At 52.3% G+C, this 22,015-nt stretch overlaps 1 protein-coding gene across 3 annotated transcripts in view; it reads right to left on the bottom strand.

The window, feature by feature from the left end:
- Nucleotides 1-22,015, bottom strand: part of PDE4B (phosphodiesterase 4B) — a 187,864-nt gene that overhangs the window by 60,392 nt on the left and 105,457 nt on the right. For all 3 annotated transcript variants that reach the window (XM_033067177.1, XM_033067178.2, XM_033067179.1), the window contains 3 exons: nucleotides 6,491-6,685; nucleotides 4,903-4,939; nucleotides 4,745-4,815 (listed from right to left, as the gene is read on the bottom strand). In XM_033067177.1, coding sequence (XP_032923068.1) covers nucleotides 4,745-4,815; nucleotides 4,903-4,939; nucleotides 6,491-6,685 — 303 coding nt within the window. The remainder of the gene's footprint in view (nucleotides 1-4,744; nucleotides 4,816-4,902; nucleotides 4,940-6,490; nucleotides 6,686-22,015) is intronic.

The raw sequence follows: 22,015 nt of genomic DNA on the forward strand, positions 1-22,015 counted from the left end.
GTCAAGCCAACAGGATCTGAGTGGAGAAAGGTGCAGATTCACTCCAAATGTCAACACAACTCCCAGTGAGACTTGCCAAACACAACTGTAAATTTTTCGAGCTGAAACCATCACCAGAGACTTGTTTTTTAAAGGGGTTTAAAAGAGTTGACACCAAAATCAAGACACTTCAGTTTTGGATTGACTGCAGTATACTTCAGGCTGACCAAAAATGAAACTCTGGGCTTCTGCTTCCCTAAGAAGTTTCGGATCCATTTTAACAGAAGCCAGATTTCCCCACACTCTCCCTTCACCAACCTCCTTCCCTAACCCCAAATTTCAGAGTCAGCCACTGAATGCAACATCCATAATTCGCCAGCTCTCCTTTGAAGCTCGAATCAAAGCAGGCAGAGCGGCTCAATTGCGCTGCGATTGTAGCTCCGGGGGCTCCTTCAGAAGTGCTCCGGGAAGGCCTCGCTGCCCAGGTGAGGTGTGGAGCACAACTGCAGCCCCGCTCCCATCCCTGCCATGCACGATGGGCAGGAGCCAGCCCCGCTGAAGGGTTCAGCACAGGGCACACACACGTTCCCTCCAAATGTGCCCCGACCTGCCTCTGCTGAGCCTTTGAAAAGCCAAATCTTGAAATCTCTAAAAAAAAAAAAAACCGACCAGAAACTCCCCGACAGGGACACCACGGCACGGCTGCAGCGCTCCCGAACGGAGGGATCCGAGCTGCAGGGATCTCCAAAGCCCTGAAGTGCTCAGACATGCCTTTGTGGGGGTGCTGGGGAGGGATGAGCCGCTCTTCCCCACGGTATTCCCCGCTGCGGAGCCGGCATCCTCACATCCACGAGCCCATCCTGCTGCCGGGGCTGCAGCCGGGATTTTGGGCAGCCCTGTCCTTCCTCAGCAGCACCGAGCTGCGCTGCCCGCTCCTTCCTTCCCTGCCCGCTCCTTCCTTCCCTGCCCGCTTCTTCCTTCCCTGCCCGCTTCTTCTCTGCCCACTCCTTCCTTCCCTGCCCGCTCCTTCCCTGCCCTCTCCTTCCCTGCCCTCTCCTTCCCTGCCTGCTCCTTTCTTCCCTGCCCGCTCCTTCCTTCCCTGCCCTCTCCTTCCCTGCCCGCTCCTTCCTTCCCTGCCCTCTCCTTCCCTGCCCGCTCCTTCCTTCCCTGCCCGCTCCTTCCCGGCCCTCTCCTTCCCTGCCCGTTCCTTCCCTGCCCTCTCCTTCCCTGCCCGCTCCTTCCTTCCCTGCCCGCTCCTTCCTTCCCTGCCTGCTCCTTCCCTGCCCTCTCCTTCCCTGCCCTCTCCTTCCCTGCCCGCTCCTTCCCTGCCCGTTCCTTCTCTGCCCGCTCCTTCCCTGCCCGCTCCTTCCCTGCCCGCTCCTTCCCTGCCCTCTCCTTCCCTGCCCGCTCCTTCCTTCCCTGCCCGCTCCTTCCCTGCCCGCTCCTTCCTTCCCTGCCCGCTCCTTCCTTCCCTGCCCTCTCCTTCCCTGCCCTCTCCTTCCCTGCCCTCTCCTTCCTTCCCTGCCCTCTCCTTCCTTCCCTGCCCGCTCCTTCCTTCCCTGCCCTCTCCTTCCCTGCCTGCTCTCTCCTTCCCTGCCCGCTCCTTCCCTGCCCGCTCCTTCCCTCCTGCCCCAGGCTATTGCACCGAGCAGCCTCCGGATGCTTCCCGACCGCGTCCTGCGCTGCGATTGCCAAACTCCGGCACTCCAAAGCCATTAATCACCCCTCTCCTCTTTTCCAATCAGGAAACTGCCTCAAGAACCCTGACGTTAAAGTCCAAAAAATATGACTGCCAGTTGTTTTTTTTTCCTCCAGGCCTTAGCATTCATATTTTCCAGCAAATATGTGGGACAGTTTCCTCTTTTTTGCCTTGTTCGGGCCAAGAGGGGTGGAGGAGGGAAGAAGAGAGGAGAGGAGGGGTTAAAGAAAAGCTGAGATTCTCATGATCCCCAGAGCAGAAGTTTAAGTAAAATATCACATCTAATGAGACAGATGATAAAATCATGAGCTGGCAGCACGGCTGCAACCCAGTAGAGCTCTTTGGAAACTGCAGGAAGCTCCACAGCACCTGGAAGCACATTCCACCATGGACTGGGATGTTTGGCATGGGATGGCTTTAAAATTTAATGACTTCTACTTTGGCCAGGCAAACGTCTTTATACCTCAATCAAATGTGGGGATGTTTTCCAAAGGACACTGTAAATGCCTGTGTGTCCCACAGGTTACACCCTCACTTCCTTCCGGCCCTGTCCAATTTCAGATTCCTCATTAGGAACTGCCAAAATGCTCAAGCTTTCCAAAAAAGCAAAGCTTTAAAAAAAAAGGAATATTTAAGCCATCTGTTTTTTTATTAACCTCCACTTTGGAATGCGGCAGTTCCTTCCCATCAAAATTTACCAACGGGAATCAACAGGAGGAAAAACCTCATGGCCGGATAAAATTCTGGGCTTTATGTAAAATAAAGATTGTGAGCTTGTGGTGGGCACCAGTGATGGCACTGACCCCTGGAGGGGGTGAGCCCGTGGTGTCCCCTCTGGGGACATCCCTGCACCTCATCCCTCCCCTCTGGAGCCAGCAGGAGTGAGCAGCTCCTGGGGTGGGATGGGTGGGCGCTCACCAGGAATGAATGATGTTGGTTTGAGGCTGAGCAGCTCTCCTGGGGCCAAGCAGGCCAGGGGATGACGATGAGTGGCTCGGTATAAATAGCCAAGGGGAAACGGTGGTTCCGGACAAAGGCGTAAAAAGGAGTTTGTTTGGCTTCTCCTGTTCAGCAGGTAGAAAAAACAACATCCTCCTCCTGAGTGCATCACCTTCCTCATTCAGAGCAATCAGTGTCAGAGGAAGTGATGTGGGATCCAGCCCTCAGGGCAGCCCTCTCAGAGCTGAGCTGCAGGATGCTGCTGCTGGGAAATCCTTGTTGTTCCCAGAGCCCCAGGTTTGGGGTGTCCCCCTTGACATCTGCCCTTGGGCCACGAACAGCTCATGTGAGATCGGATCAGCTGGGTAGAGCCTGGTGCTGATGACACCAAGTTTGATCCCTCTATGGGCCAGTTAAAAGTTGGACTTGATTCTGTTCCCTTCTCGCTCTCCAACCCCTTCATGTTTTTTGGTTTTTTTTTTCGTGTGGGGTCCCAAACTGCCCCCATGATTCATGGTGGACATGGCACAAGATGAAACGCATAGCTTGCTCCCCAGGGAGGGCCTGAGGGATGAGAGGACAAAGAGATGAGGGGATGAAGAGATGAGGGGACAAGGGGATGAAGAGATGAGGAGATCAGGGAATGAGGGAATGCAGGGATGAGAGGATGAGGGAACGAGAGGATGAGGGAACGAGAGGATGAGGGAATGAGGGGATGAAGGAATGAGGGGACGAGAGGATGAGGGGACGAGAGGACAAGAGGATGAGGGGACGAGAGGACGAGAAGATGAGGGGATGAGGGGACGAGAGTATGAGTGGATGAACGAATGAGGGGGGATGAGAGGATGAGAGAATCCGAGGTGATGAGGGGATGAGGAGACGAGGTGATGAGATAATGAAGAGATGAGGGGACGAGGGGATGAGGGCACAAGGGGACAAGGGCACAAGGGGACAAGGGCACAAGGGGACAAGAGCTGGCCACCATGAGGGGATGAGAGGATGGGATAACGAAGACATGAGGTGATGAGGGGGATGACGGGATGGGATGATGAAGAGATGAGGGGATGAGGGTCGGCTGCCATGAGGGGAATGAGGTGATGAGATGATGAAGACATGAGGTGATGAGGGGGATGAGAGGATGGGATGATGTAGAGATGAGGCGATGAGAGGACGAGGGGACAAGAGGATGAGGCCGGCCACCGTGAGAGGATGAGGGGATGAGGGGATGAGATGATGAAGAGATGAGGTGATGAGGGGATGGGATGTTGAAGAGCTGAGGTGAAGAGGAGGATGAGAGGATGGGATAATGAAGACACAAACTGAAGAGGGGACAGGGCCGGCCGCCGTGAGGGGATAAGGGGATGGGATGTTGAAGAACTGAGGTGATGAGGGGGATGAGGGGATGGGATAATGAAGAGATGAGGTGATGAGGGGATGAAGGGATGGGATAATGAAGACATAAATTCATGAGGGGCCAGGGTCGGCCGCCGTGAGGGGATGAGGGGATGGGATGTTGAAGAACTGAGGTGATGAGGGGATGGGATAACGAAAACACAAACCCATGAGGGGCCAGGGCCGGCCGCCGTGAGGGGGATGAGGGGATGGGATAATGAAGAGATGAGGTGATGAGGGGATGGGATAATGAAGACACAAACCCATGAGGGGCCGGGGCCGGCCGCCGTGAGGGGATGTGATAACGAAAACACAAACCCATGAGGGGCCGGGGCCGGCCGCCGTGAGGGGATGAGGGGATGGGATAATGAAGACACAAACCCATGAGGGGCCGGGGCCGGCCGCCGTGAGAGGATGGGATAATGAAGACACAAATTCATGAGGGGCCAGGGCCGGCTGCCATGAGGGGGATGAGGGGATGGGATAATGAAGAGATGAGGTGATGAGGGGATGAAGGGATGGGATAATGAAGACACAAATCCATGAGGGGCCAGGGCCGGCCGCCGTGAGGGAAGGGCGGAGGGCGCCCCCTGGCGTGGCGCGCAGCCGCGGCCGGGCCGTGAGGCCATGGCGGAGCCCGAGGCACCGCGGCCGCCGCTCCCCGGCCCCGCCGCCCCTGCTCGGCCCCCGCCGGCTCCTCTCGGCTACCAAAGCAGCTCAAAAAGCCAGGCTTACTTGTTGGAGGTGCCGTGTAAATTGGTGAGAAGCGTGAAGTTGTTCCTCACGCTTCTTAGGCTGGCCAGCACCTGAGGGAGACAGAACAGCAAGCGTCACCTTCTGCGCTTTAATGCTTTAGAAAAAGTATTTTAGAGGCCAGTATGCCACCGACTCACCTGGGCAAAAGGTGTGACAATCAGGTCGTCGCCATGCCTAAGGAAAAATGGAGAAAATGCTTAATTCCTGTATAAATTTATCTTCAAACAGAGCGAAAGTCACCTCCGGGAATGAGCGTTCTCCTGAGGGGTTTTCCTCACACACGAACCCACGCAGCATTTAGTTCAGAGCGCACAAAAACTTGTTCCTGCTGGAAAGGTCACCGTGTCTATCCAAAACAAGCGGCTGGAGCGAGCCTTCGCACTGGGAACGCCAGGCAATAAAAGCCAGGAAATTCAAAAGTTAAGGCTCGCGCTCGCACCGCGGTGGAAAAAAACCAACCGTAGTGGTGCGGGGAAAGGTCACCTTTGAATTTCCTGGCTTTTGTTGATCTCTGTCGCAGTCTTTAATCTTGCTCAGACGCCGGGTTTTGTCCGGCTGTTTTCATCATGGAAGATTTGAGCAGAAGTTGCGAGCAAAATACATCATTGCCAGCAATAAGAGGGAATTTTTTTTTTTTTCTCTCCCTTTTTTGTGGTATGAGTTGTGGCGCTTGTGCGTGTATGGAACATTCTGTATGATTTACCTAACTGAGAGATGGCAGGGTGTAGAATTATTGAAAGGTTTGGGTTGGGAGGGAGTTTAAAGCCCATCCTTGCTATGGGTAGGGACATTTTCCAGTAGCCCAGGTGGATCCAAACCCATCCAGCCTGGGTCCAGGGACAGCCACAGCAAATCTGGGCACCCTCCCAGCCAGGAATTCCTTCCCAAAATCCCATCTGTCCTTCTGGAGATTTGTCTGGATCCCTCCAAACTGGAATTCTCCCCACTGTGCTGTCACAGAGGTCACTCCCTCGTCCTCACTCGGGTATCACTGCTATTAAGTCTAAATTTAATTAAAATAGTCTCCACACTGATGGGGACTCTCTCCCAAGTGCTGACAGAGCCTCGATGCCCACGGTGGATGGACACAGCCATGGATTTGGGGGAAATGACGGGATTCCCCCACCCCAGCACACTGCTGGGAATTATTACAGCCCACCGTTTACACCAAACACCATTTGCATAATTTGAAGTATTTCCTTCAATAAATATTTACTCTGTTTTAACTCACAGCAGGGATATTTTCTCGCAGAATCCTCGTGGATCTGGCTAAAATTCAGATTTCCATTCCGTGGCGAAACTTTCGCAACAGCTCAACTTTGTTTAACGAGCGCTTTTTTTATAGCTTAATGGCCACTTTAAAACTTTTAAATGTGCCTTTCACAACAAAGGGCTGGGAATCCAGGACACTCCGTGTGTATCGATCCTCTCGAGCTCAGCCAACTGTCTCGGCTCATTTTCCACTCGGTTCCAGGGAACAGCCCCCAGAACAGGACGGGCAACAGCAATATTGAAAATAAAAGTACAGCACAACTTCTCTGCTATTCCAGGATACGGCTTTGAAAGCTCTGCTGAGGAATTCTGGAGAAAATGGGAATATTTGAAGGATGGGAGAGGATGTTGGATCAGCACCTCTTTTGTGCATTGCAGCCATGAAAAGCTCCTGGAGGATTAGAGCAGCACACAAAGGGAGTGTAAAACAGAGGGGAATTGATGTTCACTTACTGTTCACTGGGCAGGGAGGAGTTCCTGGACATGGTCTTTGGTGAGAGGTCATAGTCGCTGTCGGAGCGGTACAGGAAGGACTCGCGGCGCTGGCTGTGGCCCGGGAATGTCGTGTGCAGGACGAGTCCCGAGGAGGAGCTGGCCTGCGGGTCCAGCGGGCTGCGCCCCGGGGACGGGCCGTTCTCCACATCGAAGCTGCGAACGGAACACAGAACACAGAGCGCGGCTCACACCTGCCACCAGAGGGCTTGCAGGGCATGCGGCACCTCGGTGGGACTGCCACCGTGTCACCTCGGTGGGACTGTCACCGTGTCACCTCGGTGGGATTGTCACCGTGTCACCTCGGTGGGACTGTCACCGTGTCACCTCGGTGGGATTGTCACCGTGTCACCTCAGTGGGACTGTCACCATGTCACCTCAGCGGGGATCGCACCATGCCACCACAGCGGGGATTGTACCGTGTCACCTTAGCAGGGATCGCCCTGTGTCACCATGTCACCACAGCAGGACTGTCACCATGTCACCTCAGCAGGATTGTCACCATGTCACCTCAGCAGGATTGTCACCGAGTCACCTCAGTGGGACTGTCACCGTGTCACCTCAGTGGGACTGTCACTGTGTCACCTCGGCGGGACTGTCACCGAGTCACCTCGGCAGGACTGTCACTGTGTCACCACAGTGGGACTGTCACCGTGTCACCTCAGTGGGACTGTCACCGTGTCACCTCGGCAGGGATCGCACTGTGTCACCTCAGCAGGGCTCACCCTGTGTCACCGTGTCACCTCAGCGGGACTGTCACCATGTCACCACAGTGGGGCTAGCCCCGAGTCACCGTGTCACCTCAGCGGGGCCAGCCCCGTGTCATCTCAGAGGGGCTCGCACCGTGTCACCGAGTCACCACAGTGGGGCCAGCCCCGTGTCACCTAAGCGGGGGTCGCCCCATGTCACTGTGTCACCTCAGTGTGACTTGCCCCGTGTCACCTCAGTGGGGCTGTCACCGTGTCACCACAGCGGGGCCAGCCCCGAGTCACCTCAGCGGGGATCGCCCCGTGTCATCACAGCAGGGCTCTTCCCGTGTCACCGTGTCACCTCAGTGTGACTTGCCCCGTGTCACCTCAGCGTGGCTTGCCCCGTGTCACCTCAGTGTGGCTTGCCCCATGTCACCTCAGCGGGACTGTCACCGTGTCACCACAGCGGGGCTTGCCCCATGTCACCGTGTCACCTCAGTGTGGCTTGCCCCGTGTCACCTCAGCAGGACTTGTCCCTTGTCACCCTCCTTTGGCCACCAGAGCTGCCCGCTGTGTTTCTCTCGTGTGCGAGGAGCAGCTGTGTGACCACAAACACTCATCCCGTTCATCCCCCAACTCCTGTCCTGGCAGCCTCTGCTCACACTGCCTTCTCCAGCTCAGCACAGCTCTCAGCACGAGCACATGGACAGGGCAGGGATGGATCAGGGGTGATGGAGAATCCATCCCTGGCAGGGTGGGGAGGCCCTGCAATAGAATTCCCAGCTGGATCTCTGAAGTGTCCAAGGCCAGGCTGGACACTGGGGCTTGGAGCAACCTGGAATGATGGAGGGTGTCCGTGCCCACGGCAGGGGAGGAATGAGATGGATTTATTTAAGGTCCCTCCCAGCCCACACCATTCCAGGATTCCAGGATTCTAAACACCCCACTCCACCCTCAAGGCCTTTTGCACAAGCTCTGGGGTTCAATTTGCCAAACCTCACTCCAAGTCCTACGAGCACACCAGGGACTAAAGACACCACAATATGACAACACTCTCCAGCCCAGTCCTGTCCCCATCGGCTCTGGAGCCAAACTTTGGAAATCCTGCAAGATTTGTGAGCATCTGGCAGCTGTGGGAGCTGGATGCCCAAACCATGTTTTAGCCATTCAAGCTATCAGTTCAGCTGTGCTGCAAAATGAAGGGCTGTTAAAAAACTAAAAAAAAAAAAAAAAAAGCACTAAACTTTTTGTCACCTTTTCCATTTTACAGCCACTTTCTTGTGGTTTCATAACTTGGCTGCTGCAATCTGTGGCTGAAGTCACCCTGGCCACTTGGTAAAGGCTGAAAATGAGCAGGCTGGCTCCTTTGCCCGGGCATTTGTGCCTGATAGAAACACCAGATGTGTGAGCAGGGCCCAGAAAGCCAAGTGAGGCATGGCCACGCTCAGGAGGAGGTTCCTTCCCTTTGCAAGTCAGGTTTTGTCTCCTTGCAGAAGGAGCCGAGTGTTTGATCCAGCCCCTCATCCCACCAGGACACCAGGGGTCCCTGCCATCCCTTTCTCACTCCCCCCACTCCTTAACCCAGAAGATTTCCTGAGCACTGGGAATCCAGAAGATTCCCTGAGTGGCAGAGAAGACCCTTCTCTGCAGAAAGAGCTCTCCCTGCAGCAGGAAGAGCACATAAAGCATTAATGCCTGAACTTGCCTGAATCCTGCCAGTTTTCCAGATTTCTGCATCACTGGGACGAGCTGGACACACTCAGGCTGCCTTGGTGAGAAGCCTGGCACAGCCAGTGCCCAGCTGGGAGTTCTGTGGCTGCTCCAGCTCCTGCTGCCCACTTCCCACATTCCCTGTTGCAGCACCTGGAATGCTGCCCTATGGATCACGTGGTTGATCCAACCGAAAAATGTTTTTCTTCCTTTCCCCAAGTTCAATGTGCAGCCACGCCAGCGCTCCTCAGGCTCTTTTTCCTCAGCCTGGATCCAGCACTCAGCCAGAAGTTAACAGCAAATTCCCCAAAAACTGATCCCAGAGTTTGGAGTCACCTCTGCCAGGAGTGAGCCAGACCCTCAAAACCCAGGAATAACTCTGCTGTCACTGCTTTTTAATAGTTACAAGAACTGGAATATGGGAAAATATTTCCCTTGGATGATCCAAGACTGGGAAAATGTGACCTGAGATACACAGAACAAGAGTTTAACCTTGTGTTGCTCCTGGTTTGCACAACACCCACCTGGAACTGTGTCCTGATGCCAAAAATATCCCCCAAACAAACATTTGCTGGAATTGGTAAGAAGTGCAATGGGATTGGAAAATTTCCCTCCAGGAGCTGCATTTCCCACTCATTCTTTTTTTATTGGAAGTTAACTGTTGAGCTCTGCTGGAAAAACTTCATCACTGTGTTCAGAACACTGCACAGTGTGAGGGTCCTCTCCAAAGCCTGCACACCCCACAGGCTTTGTCCAAGTGGAAAAAAAGCTGCATTTGCCTACTAAAAAATAAAGATGGAAAACTACAAAGCATAAAAAACCCCAAAATTCCTCTCCAGTTTATCCTGAAGTAGCAGCACCCACAGCAAGACACCCCATTTGTGATATAAATTGTATTATCTAAATATATGGGCCAGAAATTTGATATCTATCCTATAGATAAATCCTATATATATATCCCATATATAAATCCTACATATCCTTCAGAAATCCAAAGGCATTCCAGGGAATCAAAGGGGCTCCAGAAGGGGACAGCAGCACCACAAGAGCTGCCCAGGGCAGTGGTGGTGTCCCCATTTCTGGAGGGATTTAAAGCCACAAAAATGTGGCATTTTGGGACATGGTCAGTGGTGGAGTCCCCATTTCTGGAGGGATTTAAAGCCATTTTAATGTGACACTTGGGGAGATGGTCAGTGGTGGGGTTCCCTCTCCTGATGGGATTTAAAGCCATGTAAATGTGGCATTTTGGGATATGGTCAGTGTTGGAGTCCCCACTCCTGGAGGGATTTAAAGCCATGTAAATGTGGCATTTTGGGACATGGTCAGCGGTGGAGTCCCCATTCCTGGAGGGATTTAAAGCCATGTAAATGTGACACCTGGGGACATGGTCAGTGTTGGAGTCCCCATTTCTGGAGGGATTTAAAGCCATGTAAATGTGACATTTTGGGACATGGTCAGTGGTGGAATCTCCATTTCTGGAGGGATTTAAAGCCATTTAAATGTGGCATTTTGGGACATGGTCAGTGGTGGGAATGGATGGGTTTGATCTCCTTGGAGGCCTTTCCAGGCGATCCCTCCCTCCTGTCTCCAGCAGGCAGGGCTGGGAAGGGAGGTGCCCTTTTCCATTTTCTCCCCAAGGCTCCACACGCCGGCTCTCTGGGAAGGAGGGCAGAGGGGGAGCCGGGACAGCTGCAGCTCCATCCCTTCATCCCTCTGCATCCCGAGAAAAGCCAGATCTCAGGGAAGCGAAAGGAAGGAGACAGCAGGTGGCAGGAGTTAGCTGCGAGCGGCCACCGGCCCTGGACGGTAACGAACAGCCAACGGCGAGCCAGAGAAATCATTGTAAAACACAGCGAGGCTTCGTGAGTCACCGTGCAAACAAAGAGAACTCACGGCAGCAGCCCCCACCGGCTGAAATGCTGCAGCGTCACTGGAACAGCCCCGCCATCGCACAATTCCTGAGCTGGAAGGACTCACAGCACCACGGATCTACATCCTGCCCCGCACATTCCCCAACATTCCCAGCTCAGCATCCCTGGCAGCGCTGTCCAAACTCCTGGAGCAGCCTCAGGACCATTCCCTGGGGATCTGGGCAGTGCCCAGCACTCTCTGGGGGAAAAACCTTCCCCAAAATCCAACCTAAACCCCTCCTGCCACAGCTCCAGCCCTTCCCTGGGATCCTGTCCCTGCCACAGACAATAAATCGGTGCCTGCCCCTCGGGAGGAGCTCCAGACCCTGCTGGGTCCCACCTCAGTCTCCTCCAGCAGGAAAAGCCAAGTGCCCCCATATTGATCTTATTTCCACTCCAGACCCTTCACCAGCTCCAGGTTTTTGCCCACCAGTAATTTTGGAACGTGGCAAAATTTGGCAGAAAGGTTGAGAAGAGGGAATGTGCCATGACTGGGATGTAATTCAGAGTCATTCCAGCAGTCCTTGCCAGTCAAGTGGTTTCCATGAGAGCTGCACAGCCCCACAGTTTGCTCTGAGCGTGAAACACAAACACATTTCAGCCCAGCACACCAGGCAGGCTCGGGGATTTTTGTTTATGTTGGGAATTTACACTTTTCCCGAGGATGACAGCACTGACTCTCCAAGAAGGTTCACCATCTGCTTTTCCTTCCCAGAGCCATTCCTGAGGACATTACTCCCCAGCTCCTAACTACAGTGCCACCTTCATGATATCAAATGTTTCCAAAATATTTCCAGAGGTTTGGGCGGACTTTGTTAATTATAGAGCTCCTTTCTGAGATTGGTGAATCTCCCCAAGACATCCCTCAGGATTCTTAGAAGCATAAACAGGAAAAATGCTGTTCCTTCCACTGGCTGGCTGCTCTCTAATGCTGTGCACCTGTTCCCCATTATCCAAACAGCTTGCTGCTTTTCCTAAATAATCTTCCATGTGGAAAGGGCTGTGCTTGAAGCCATCAGCACTTAATGGCCCAGGATGGGGCACAGGGAGCTGAGCACTGGCACAGGGCTCCCAGCTCTGCAGGCATTACTGACCTTCCCCTCCCGACCTTCTCCCACTTAGGGAAAACATTCTTACTCTCAGGAACCTCCTAAAAGTTCAAATCCCTCTGCTGGGTTTGTCCCCCATGTCGTGCTGACTTTTTCATCCAGGTGAGGCCTCACCTGCAGAGCTGCCCCAGCCCTGGGGAACAACAGCAGGAGGAGCTGGAGCTGCTGGAGAGAGCCCAGAGGAGCCCCAGAGCTGCTGCAGGGCTGGAGCCCCTCTGGAGCCAGGCTGGGAGAGCTGGGGGGGACACCTGGAGAGGAGAAGGATCCAGGGAGAGCTCAGAGCCCCTGGCAGGGCCTGAAGGGATCCAGGAGAGCTGCAGAGGGACTGGGGACAAGGATGGAGGGACAGGACACAGGGAATGGCTGGGAGCTGCAAGGAGATGGATTGAGATGGGATATGGGGAAGGAATTCCTGGCTGGGATGGAATTCCCAGAGAATTGGCTGCCCCTGGATCCCTGAAGTGTGCAAGGCCAGGCTGGAGCAGCCTGGGACAATGAAAGGTGTCCCTGCCATGGCAGGGGGTGGAATGGGATGATTTTAAGGTCCCAGACTGGTCTGTGTCTCCATGACCCCCCAGCCTCAGAGCTGTGTCCCCACACGGAGCCAGCAGCCCCTGGCAGTGCTGTCACTGCTGCTGGCACAGGAGCCCGGCAGCTCTGACTGAAGTGTTTGGAACAGAAGCTGTCAGCTGCTGCTAAACACATCATTAAGCCTCTGCATGTATCCAAAAGCAAAAATAAGTGTTTACTTGACTTTGTAATCTTGGAATAAAGCAGTTCAAGGCCAGGTCGGACAGGGCTTGGAGCAACCTGGGCTGGTGGGAGGTGTCCCTTGGCAGGGGGTGGCACTGGATGATCTTCAAGGTCCCTTTCAATCCAAACCATTCTGTGATTTTAATTCACTCTCTGTTTCTGTGCTGCTCTATGGGTACAACAGAGGCAGAATGAGCAGAGCCTCTGCCCTGCTCACACCCAGAGCCCAAAAGAGACCCCAGAGCTGCTGCTGCTCCCTCTGCAACCCAAATCCACCTCCAGCAGAGCCCTGAGACAAAATCGAGTCTCCAGAGCCCTCCCAGAACTCATCCAGCAGCTCCCTGGGGAGGCTCCTGGTTTGCATTGCAAATGTCAGGGATTGTGTCCAGCACCGTGCTGGCTTGGAGCAGCCACCAGGAGATGGTTGGAAAAGTACAGCAGGAGGCAAAAACGAGTTTGGATTCTCTCTGTGCATGAAGGGTTCCAAAAAGCTTAATCCCTTTCATGTTTACTACAGATAAGCAGCTCGACATTATCCTGTAACAAGTGAACATCATGGGGTTGTTTTAAGTCCCCCAGAGAAGGAATCCTGAGTGCTAAAATCCAGCTGTTATTTTTCCAAATGCACATCCTGGGCTATTTCATCCTCTTCCAATGGTTCTCTGCCATTAATCTCTGGAAAATGCAAGGCACAGTTAAACAAAGCAGACACCCCACCTCTATTTTTACTTCCAGAGCCTGGAAAGACATATGGATGTGAGCATGATCATTCCCAACACGGGCAGCAATGCCATTTCCTAAGGCTTTTTCCTCCTGAAAAAAGGAGGAATCCCAGCCAACAACTGATGGAGCAGTTGCTTCCCTTCCTACCCAGCTCAGGCATCACAAGGCAGGGCTGGCACGGGGTGCCCAGAGCAGCTGTGGCTGCCCCTGACCCCTGGCAGTGCCCAAGGCCAGCTTGGAGCAGCCTGGGACAGTGCAAGGTGTCCCTGCTCGTGTCCAGAAGGAGCTTGAAGGTCCCTCCCACTCCAGAATATCCCAGGATTCAGAGATGTGCAGCTCTGCTCCCCCTCCAGGTGCTCAGCACCCTGCACCCACCCAGAGCTCAGCAGCACCGAACCTCCGGCAGAGGTGAACCCAGCTGGGTCTGCCAGGGGGAAAATCGCCACTTCTCCCTGCTGGGAAGGGCTGGAATGGCTCGTGGCCAGTGGCACAGGTGGCACAGGGACAGCACAGGTGGCACAGGGACAGCACAGTGCTGCAGACAGGGGATTTTGGCAGCACCTGCTCTGTGCCACGCCGCTGTCCCACGGCACAGATGTTTCATTCCAGCCACAGGGCAGTGTTTGGTCTGGCTGCTCTGCTCTGTTCTGTGTCACTTCAGCTTTCCCAGCTCCAGCCAAGCCCTGCAGCACTGCTCTGTCTCTCCCAATCCACAGCACACAGACGTGGCCTGGCTCTGGTGACAGGGACACTGGTGTGTTCTGGTGGGGCTCCTTCCAGCCCTTCTGCCTCTGGACAAGCCCTGATCCCTGCCCACAACCAGTGTGGGGGGATAATTCCACATGGTCCAGCCCTGCCCTATCACCACTGGGATATTACTGGCAACAGAAGGGGAATTCCAGTCCTATATTCCATCTTTTATTGATGCATCTCCTACCCCTCTTAAGTGCAATCTGCACTTAACTCCCTTCCACAGCACTGATGGCAAAGCCAAGCCTTCAGCAGGGATCTCCAGGGTCCCCAAAACGACCCCACAAATGACTTCCAGCACACAGGAAAGCATTCCCAGACCCACAGCAGGAGGATGCTGCCCAGGGCCAGCCTTTATTCCACCCTGCCCTCAAACAGAGCATCCTGGCACCACTCCAGAGGCACTTCTGCCTTTTCTGAGCTGCTCCATTCTGTCCAGCCCCACTTCACTGAGCTCCTCTGCTCTGCTGTCAGCCACACTGGAGACAGGAACAAAGTGACAACTTACAGACACCACTGAGTTTCCATTTCACCTGAGCTGAACAGGCAGCCTTTGAGGTGGAAGATTTACACATTTCCTGCACCAATGTTTTAAATTCCCTCCCAGCCCTTCCAAAAGTCCAGCAGTGGGTGAGGGGAAAGCTGCTGTGCTTGGAAATGCATCCAGCCTTTCCATTTGATTCATGGAATAATTATTTGACCTGGTTTTTGGATTTATCTCCATAATTGGGATCCGTGGAGCCTGTCAGTAAAAAGACAGCAAAATGTCCTAAGATGGTATTCAGATCATTAAATCCTTTGGAGGCTTGGCCTTTAACAATAATTAATCCAGCTGGGCACATTTCAGCAAAATTTTCCTTGCTTCACATCTCTCAGATGCCTGCACTCTCCATCCTTCCTATCCACAGGAAAGGACACTGACAGCAAATGTCAGAGCCCATGGATGTGACTCCATCTCTTTTAGAGCTCTCATTGATCATTTCAGAGAAGCTCAGTGCAAAAACTGCCTGACCCAAATCACAAACATCTGCCACCTGCTGCTGCTTGAGGGGCAGATGTGGGAGATGGAGGATCCTGGCACAAAATGTTTGCTGTGTCTGAGGGATCGTGGGGATGGCAGGGAATGGCACAGAGGGGTGTCCCAAGTGCCAGAGGCAAAGGCCACCAAAGGAAACGGGATCTTGGTGCTCAAGGTGTAAAAACAAGAGGGGATAAAATGGACAGGAATAAACTGAGGTTGGAAATCTGTGCCTCGAGAGCAGCCAGAGCACTGAACAGCTTTGCTGTGGGAGTGATGGGGTAAACACCAACCTGGTGTTATTCCTGGTGGAATTAATAGTGAAACTCATGAACATTGCTCCAGGGACTGAAGGGATCCAGGAGAGCTGGAGAGGGACTGGGGACAGGGAACAGGACAAGGGGAATGGCTTCCCAGTGCCAAAGGTCAGATGGGATATGGGCAGGAATTGTTCCCTGGGAGGGCTGGGGTGGAATTCCCAGATTTGCTGTGGCTGCCCCTGGATGATCCCTGGCAGTGCCCAGGGCCAGGCTGGACACTGGGGTTGGAGCAGGGACAGTGGAGGTGTCCCTGCCATGCAGAACAAGATGAGCTTTCAGATCCCTTCCAGTGCAAACCATTCCCTGATTCCAGAGCTCCGTGAAAAGCCCAGCCCAGCTCGGGCACAGCAGAGCCAGGGAACACAGAGCCTGCCAGCCCAGACAGAATTTCCATAAATTTGCATTTTTCCTGAGGCCAGTGAGGCAGAAGGGACCCTCAGCAGGGACAGCTCTGCCTGCCCACACTGCCTCCCCTCCTCCTGCAGCTGCAAAACAAAACGGGGGAAAAGAGGGTCGAGCTAAACCCCAGGATTTCATTTTCTGCCCTTAAATCACACGGTCTGCAGGGAGCTTTAATCACTCAGCACAGCAAACCGAAGGAAAAGCTTCTCCAGCGTGGAGTCAGAGGTGGTGAGCAGCAAGAACAAAACCTTTTAAAGGAATGATTGTGAGGCCAAAAATCCAGGCAGGGCAAAAAATCCTGCAGCACATTTCATGTGGTTTGTGCCAAACGCTGGGGTCAGGCAGCAAATCAAACCCTCTTGGGATGATTTTGCTGATGTGAAAACAGATAGAGCGCTGCTGGCACCCAAAATATCATTTAATAACACTGTTAATGTTCCCCAGACCTGCTCCAGGGCTCATTTTGATCTTCCTTAATTAATGATCCTTCAGAAGCTCTGTTTCATGTTGAAAATCACTTGCTGCAATCGCTGTTTTGGAGTCACTTCCTCCAAACCATAAAGCTTTTCAAAAGAAATAAGAGATGTGGGGGCACTGAGCAAAATCAACCCAAAACTCAAATCTGAAACAAGCCATCGAGTCCAGGAGCATCAAACAACACAACAAAGCAGCCACAGCCACTTGGAAATTCGGAATAAATAGGAGCAGAGCACTTGGTATGATTAATTACTGCTTAATTACACAGAAGGTGAAGTTTGCAGGGTGAGTAAGCACAAATGTGTGGGCCTGGCACAAAATCATTGTATCTGATTGCAGCTCAAGCTGCATTCCTGAGCTAACGAGAATTGAGCCATCCTGGGTGTTTTGAGCTATTGACAAAAGGTTTGACCTGAGCTCATGAAGAATTGAGTGGGCACAGGGAATCCATGGCCAAAGTGGATTCAGTTCAGAATATTGACCCCTGTGTGGAAATATTTGGTGTGCAGAGGAGGCACTGAGGGGTTGCTGCCATGGGGAGGAAGAGATGTTTGAGTTCAGGGCTGGACACGGGAGAGAAAACACCTGGGATTAGTGAGAGGCTGATAAAAACACCTGAAATGAGGGAGGATTTAGGGAAAAACACCTGAAATTAGTGAGGATTTAGGGAAAACACCTGGAACTGGTGAGGAGCTGATAAAAACACCTGAAATTAGGGAGGATTTAGGGAAAAACACCTGAAATTAGTGAGGATTTAGGAAAAACACCTGAAATTAGTGAGGATTTAGGGAAAACACCTGAAATTAGTGAGGGTTTAGGGAAAACACCTGAAATTAGTGTGGATTTAGGAAAAAACACCTGAATTAGTGAGGATTTGGGAAAAACACCTGAAATTAGTGAGGATTAGTGAAAATACCTGAAATTAGTGAGGATTTAGGGAAAAACACCTGAAATTAGTGAGGATTAGTGAAAATACCTGAAATTAGTGAGGATTTAGGGAAAACACCTGGAACTGGTGAGGAGCTGATAAAAAAACCTGAAATTAGGGAGGATTTAGGGAAAAACACCTGAAATTAGTGAGGATTTGGGGAAAACACCTGGAACTGGTGAGGAGCTGATAAAAAAACCTGAAATTAGTGAGGATTTAGGGAAAACACCTGAAATTAGTGAGGATTTAGGAAAAACACCTGAAATTAGTGAGGATTTAGGGAAAACACCTGAAATTAGTGAGGATTTAGGGAAAAACACCTGAAATTAGGGAGGATTTGGGAAAAACACCTGAAATTAGTGAAGATTTAGTGAAAATACCTGAAATTAATGAGGATTTAGAAAAAACCACCTGAAATTAGTGAGGATTTAGGAGAAATACCTGAAATTAGTGAGGATTTGGGGAAAACACCCAAAATTAGTGGGAAGCTGAGTAAAAACACCTGAAATTAGAGAGAAGCTGATAAAAAAAAAAACCAAAAAAACACCTGAAACTTGTAAGGAGCTGCTGAAAACACCTGAAATGAGTGAGGATTTGGGGAAAACAGCTGAAATGGGGAAGAACTTCACCCTGAGGGTGGCAGAGCTGTGGAAGAGCTGCCCAGGGATTCTCTCTGAGACATCCCAAACCCACCTGGATGTGTCACAGCCCTGGGATCGTCTCCTTTTGTCCTTCTGGGGCCAGCCCTGGGTTCTCAGGTCAGGAATTGTTTGTGTGGATGCTCCTGCTGATCTGTGACAGCCTCTGGGAAGCATCAGCACCAAACAAGGGATGCTCCTGATAGCCCTGAGCCAGAATCCAAGGTGACACTCTATGAATAGCCAGTGTCACCCAGAACAACTGAGCCAGGGCACAGAAATGCCACACAGATAGCCAGGGCCTGCTGGGCATCATGTGAGGAGCAAACAAGATAAGGAGAGGACAGCAGGAGCTGGTGTTAAAGGCTGCTGTTAAATCCAGCTGGGGTTTTGCCCTGTGCCAAGGGCAGGAGTGAGGGGGTCCTGCTCACCCTGCTCAGGTGAAAGGTTTCCTGCTGCTCAAACACATTCCTGATGGCTTTTCTTTGTGCTCTGGCAAGGAATGTTCTCTGGGATTGAATCTGAACCCCTCAGTGCTTCTCCATGTGCTGTTAACTCACAAAGCCAAATCCTGGCTTTTCTCACTTTGTACCTGCAGTGAGCAAAGGCACAACGAACCCAAATCCCTCTTGGTGAGAGAAAAGCCCCAGAAAACAGAACCATGGACACACTGGTGGCTCCTGTCCCTGTCCTGGGGTGGCAGAGGACCAGCAGTGCCACCTCAAACACCCCTTGCACCTCTTCTTTCCTCCAGGAGCAAAACCCAAAACCTGGCTGCCTGCAGGACACACAGAGCCAGCCTGACTCCTAAAGCACAGCACATCTGTGGAGCAGAAAACACGAGCCAGCCCCTGATTGAGTGGAATGGATGAGTTAATAAAGGCTGGTACTTGATCCTCCTGCAGTGCTCCTTCCTCACAGCAGCCCCACAATCATCTGAATGGATCCCTGCTCCTTGAGCCTCTCCCTGCTCAATGGAGCCATTGAAGCCCAGAATAGCTGGGCTGCCTGTGCTGCATCCTCACAAGAGGATGAGATTCTTGCTGCAGTCTAAGAAAGAGAAATCACTTAGCACAAATCAGCTCTTTTAAAACCACTGATTAAATAGATATTCACAAGACAGAGCACAATGGTTTGGATGGAGCCACTGCAGCCCATTACACAGCTCCTCATTCATGCCCAGGAGAGCTCTTCCTTTGCTTCTCTAATAACAGCAGAGAAAATGAAGCCATGGAAAAGATATTAAATTGCATAAAAATAGGTGAGTGGCAAATTTACAAACAGGGAGAAGCAGAGAGAGACAGGGTTTGGGCTGGCAGTCCTGGCTGCCACTGTCCCCAGCTGGGAGCTTGGAGCCCTGCAGCACCAGCCTGAGAAATTCCAGAGTGCAATTCCAGAGTTTATTGAAGGGTTACATGAGGGGCTGGTCAATACTCAGAAACTCTGCAAAGATCCAAGGGCTGGAGCCAGGCTGGGCGAGCTGGGGGGGACACCTGGAGAGGAGAAGGATCCAGGGAGAGCTCAGAGCCCCTGGCAGGGCCTGAAGGGATCCAGGAGAGCTGCAGAGGGACTGGGGACAAGGATGGAGGGACAGGACACAGGGAATGGCTTTAGCTGGAAGAAGATGGATTGAGATGGGATATGGGGAAGGAATTCCTGGCTGGGATGGATTTCCCAGAGAACTGGCTGCCCCTGGACCCCTGAAGTGTCCAAGGCCAGGCTGGAGCAGTTTGGGACAGTGGGGATTTGAGGATTTTTCATTTCCCTAACAACCCAAACCAGTCTGGAATTCTGGGATTTTGGAGGCTGAGGCCTTGAGGCATAAAAGGAGCATTTCGAGCAAATCCAGGAGATTTTTCCACCCAAACTTGAGGAAAACACACTTTGGTTTTGTTTGTTTTTTTCCTGCCAGAATCCACTTTTTACCACCTTTAATCTGAAATAAACCCATCCTATTCCATCTGTCATCACTTGAGCTTTCTCTCCTGGAGTTAACCTGGTCTGGGAGAGCAGCAGTGAGGGCAGAGTTTAATGGAATAATTCTTACACTGCACAATTTGGATGCAGCAAAGCAAAAGGGGGTCAGCTTGTTCTTCCAGCCTCCACTCCAAACAATTTAATGTCTTTATGGATGAAAAATGTCGGCAGCCTTTGTGATCTGAGGGAAACTGGGACACTCAACTCAGCCCCACTTCAAACCTTCACTCACAGAGCTCCATTCCTTCAGCCAATATTTATTCTCTGGATTTTCCAGAGAGTTCTTTCATGCACTTAAATGGAGAGACACAGACAGAGCATCTCCTCCAGTGCCATCTGTCCCCATGAGTGTCCCTAAGTGCCACCAGCTGGGATCCAGCTGCTCTCCCCAGTCCAATGTCCCCAGTCCCAGACTGGAGGGTTTATCCAGCACCAGGATTGAGGTGGGATCACACACAACTCACAATCCCATCTGCTCCTCGCTCAGGGCCACCACAAAAGCTCTCTTTAGCAGAACAAGAAGATTTTGGTCGCAAAACTCCAAGTGAGTCACACCCTGAGCCTCTTCCCTGTCCCGCTTTGCAAAGCTCAGCTCAGCTGCCAAAGCCTGGAAATTTCCCTGGCTCAGGCTCGATGTGAATTCATTCCTGTCTTGGGTTACAGTACAGGATGTGATCAAAAGTTTCTATTCCATCATCTGCTGAGGGTGGGGCAGTGATCCTGATCTCTGTGGGAGATATTCTGCTAATGGGCATCCATTGAAACCAGGCAGGGCATTGTTCTTTATCTCATGGGATATCTCCTGTTCATGGCCATGGTTTATAAACCAGGCAGGGCAGTGTTCTTTATCTCATGGGATATCTCCTGTTCATGGCCATGGTTTATAAACCAGCTGGGGCAGTGTTCTTTATCTCCATGGGATATCTCCTGTTCATGGCCATGGTTTATAAACCAGGCAGGGCAGTGTTCTTTATCTTTTCACAACCCATCTTCCCTCCAGCCAGTCATTTTCTGCTCATGGCCATTGAGTCCCACTGTGGCACTGATAAAATTACTGCATCCCATTGGGAGTTGCTCCAGCCAGGGGGAAGAGCCCAACATTTCTTACCAAGATAAAAACAGAGGGTTTGGGACACTAAGGGAGCCCCTTTCTCCACTGGACTCCAGAGGAAAACCGGATTTCTCCACATCCCCACTGGAGCTCCGGAGGGAAACTGCACCTTGTACAGGAGCACTGCTCCAGCTGAGCCACATCTGTCACTGCAGGAGGATGCAGCCACCATGGGATGGGACTGCTGCCAACACCCTGCCTGACGGGTGTCAGGCTGTACTCTGACTGTGTCAGGGTTTGGGGTTTGTTCTTTGTAGTGCTGTATTTCTATTTTAATTTCCCTAGTACAGAACTGTTATTCCTAATTCCCATATCTTTGCCTGAGAGCCCCTTGATTTCAAAATTATAATAATTTGGAGGGAGGGGGTTTACATTCTCCATTTCAAAGAGAAGCTCCTGCCTTTCTCAGCACACACCTGTCCCCCAAACCACGACAATTCCTGATCCCTGTGATGCCACCCGGCTCCGCCGCCCCCGGGGCTTTCTCAGGAGCGCTGACGTGCTGGGAATTCTCCTTTTAGCTGCCACAGGGATGAGCTGCAGGAAATTCCTGCCTCGCTTCCTCCGCTGCCTTCAGCATCTCTGCCCGGGGGCTTTTCTGGCCGGGTTTGTTCAGGGCTCAGCCTGTGCCATTCCTGTCCTAATCCCAGCCAGCCCAAAGCTCAGCCCAAAGCTCAGCCCAAAGCTCAGCCCAGGCCAGGGAATGTTCCAGGGATTTCTGGAGCTGGGCAGGGGACACTGATCCCATGGGAGAGGGACTTGCAGGGTCTCAAAAAACAAGAGTGGAGACCAGGGACTCTGAGACCATCAGAATGGGATGGTTCATTCCTTATCCTCTGGGATATTTGGGAATGTTTCTTCATGGAAAGGTTTTCCAGCTGCTGAGTCCCCAGCCCTGAGGGATTTAAAATCCCTGTGGATGTGGCACTTGGGGACATAGGGCAAGGTTGGACTAGATGGTCTGAGAGAGT

This window comes from Catharus ustulatus, chromosome 9 (assembly GCF_009819885.2).
Source record: "Catharus ustulatus isolate bCatUst1 chromosome 9, bCatUst1.pri.v2, whole genome shotgun sequence".
Lineage (NCBI taxonomy): Eukaryota > Metazoa > Chordata > Aves > Passeriformes > Turdidae > Catharus > Catharus ustulatus.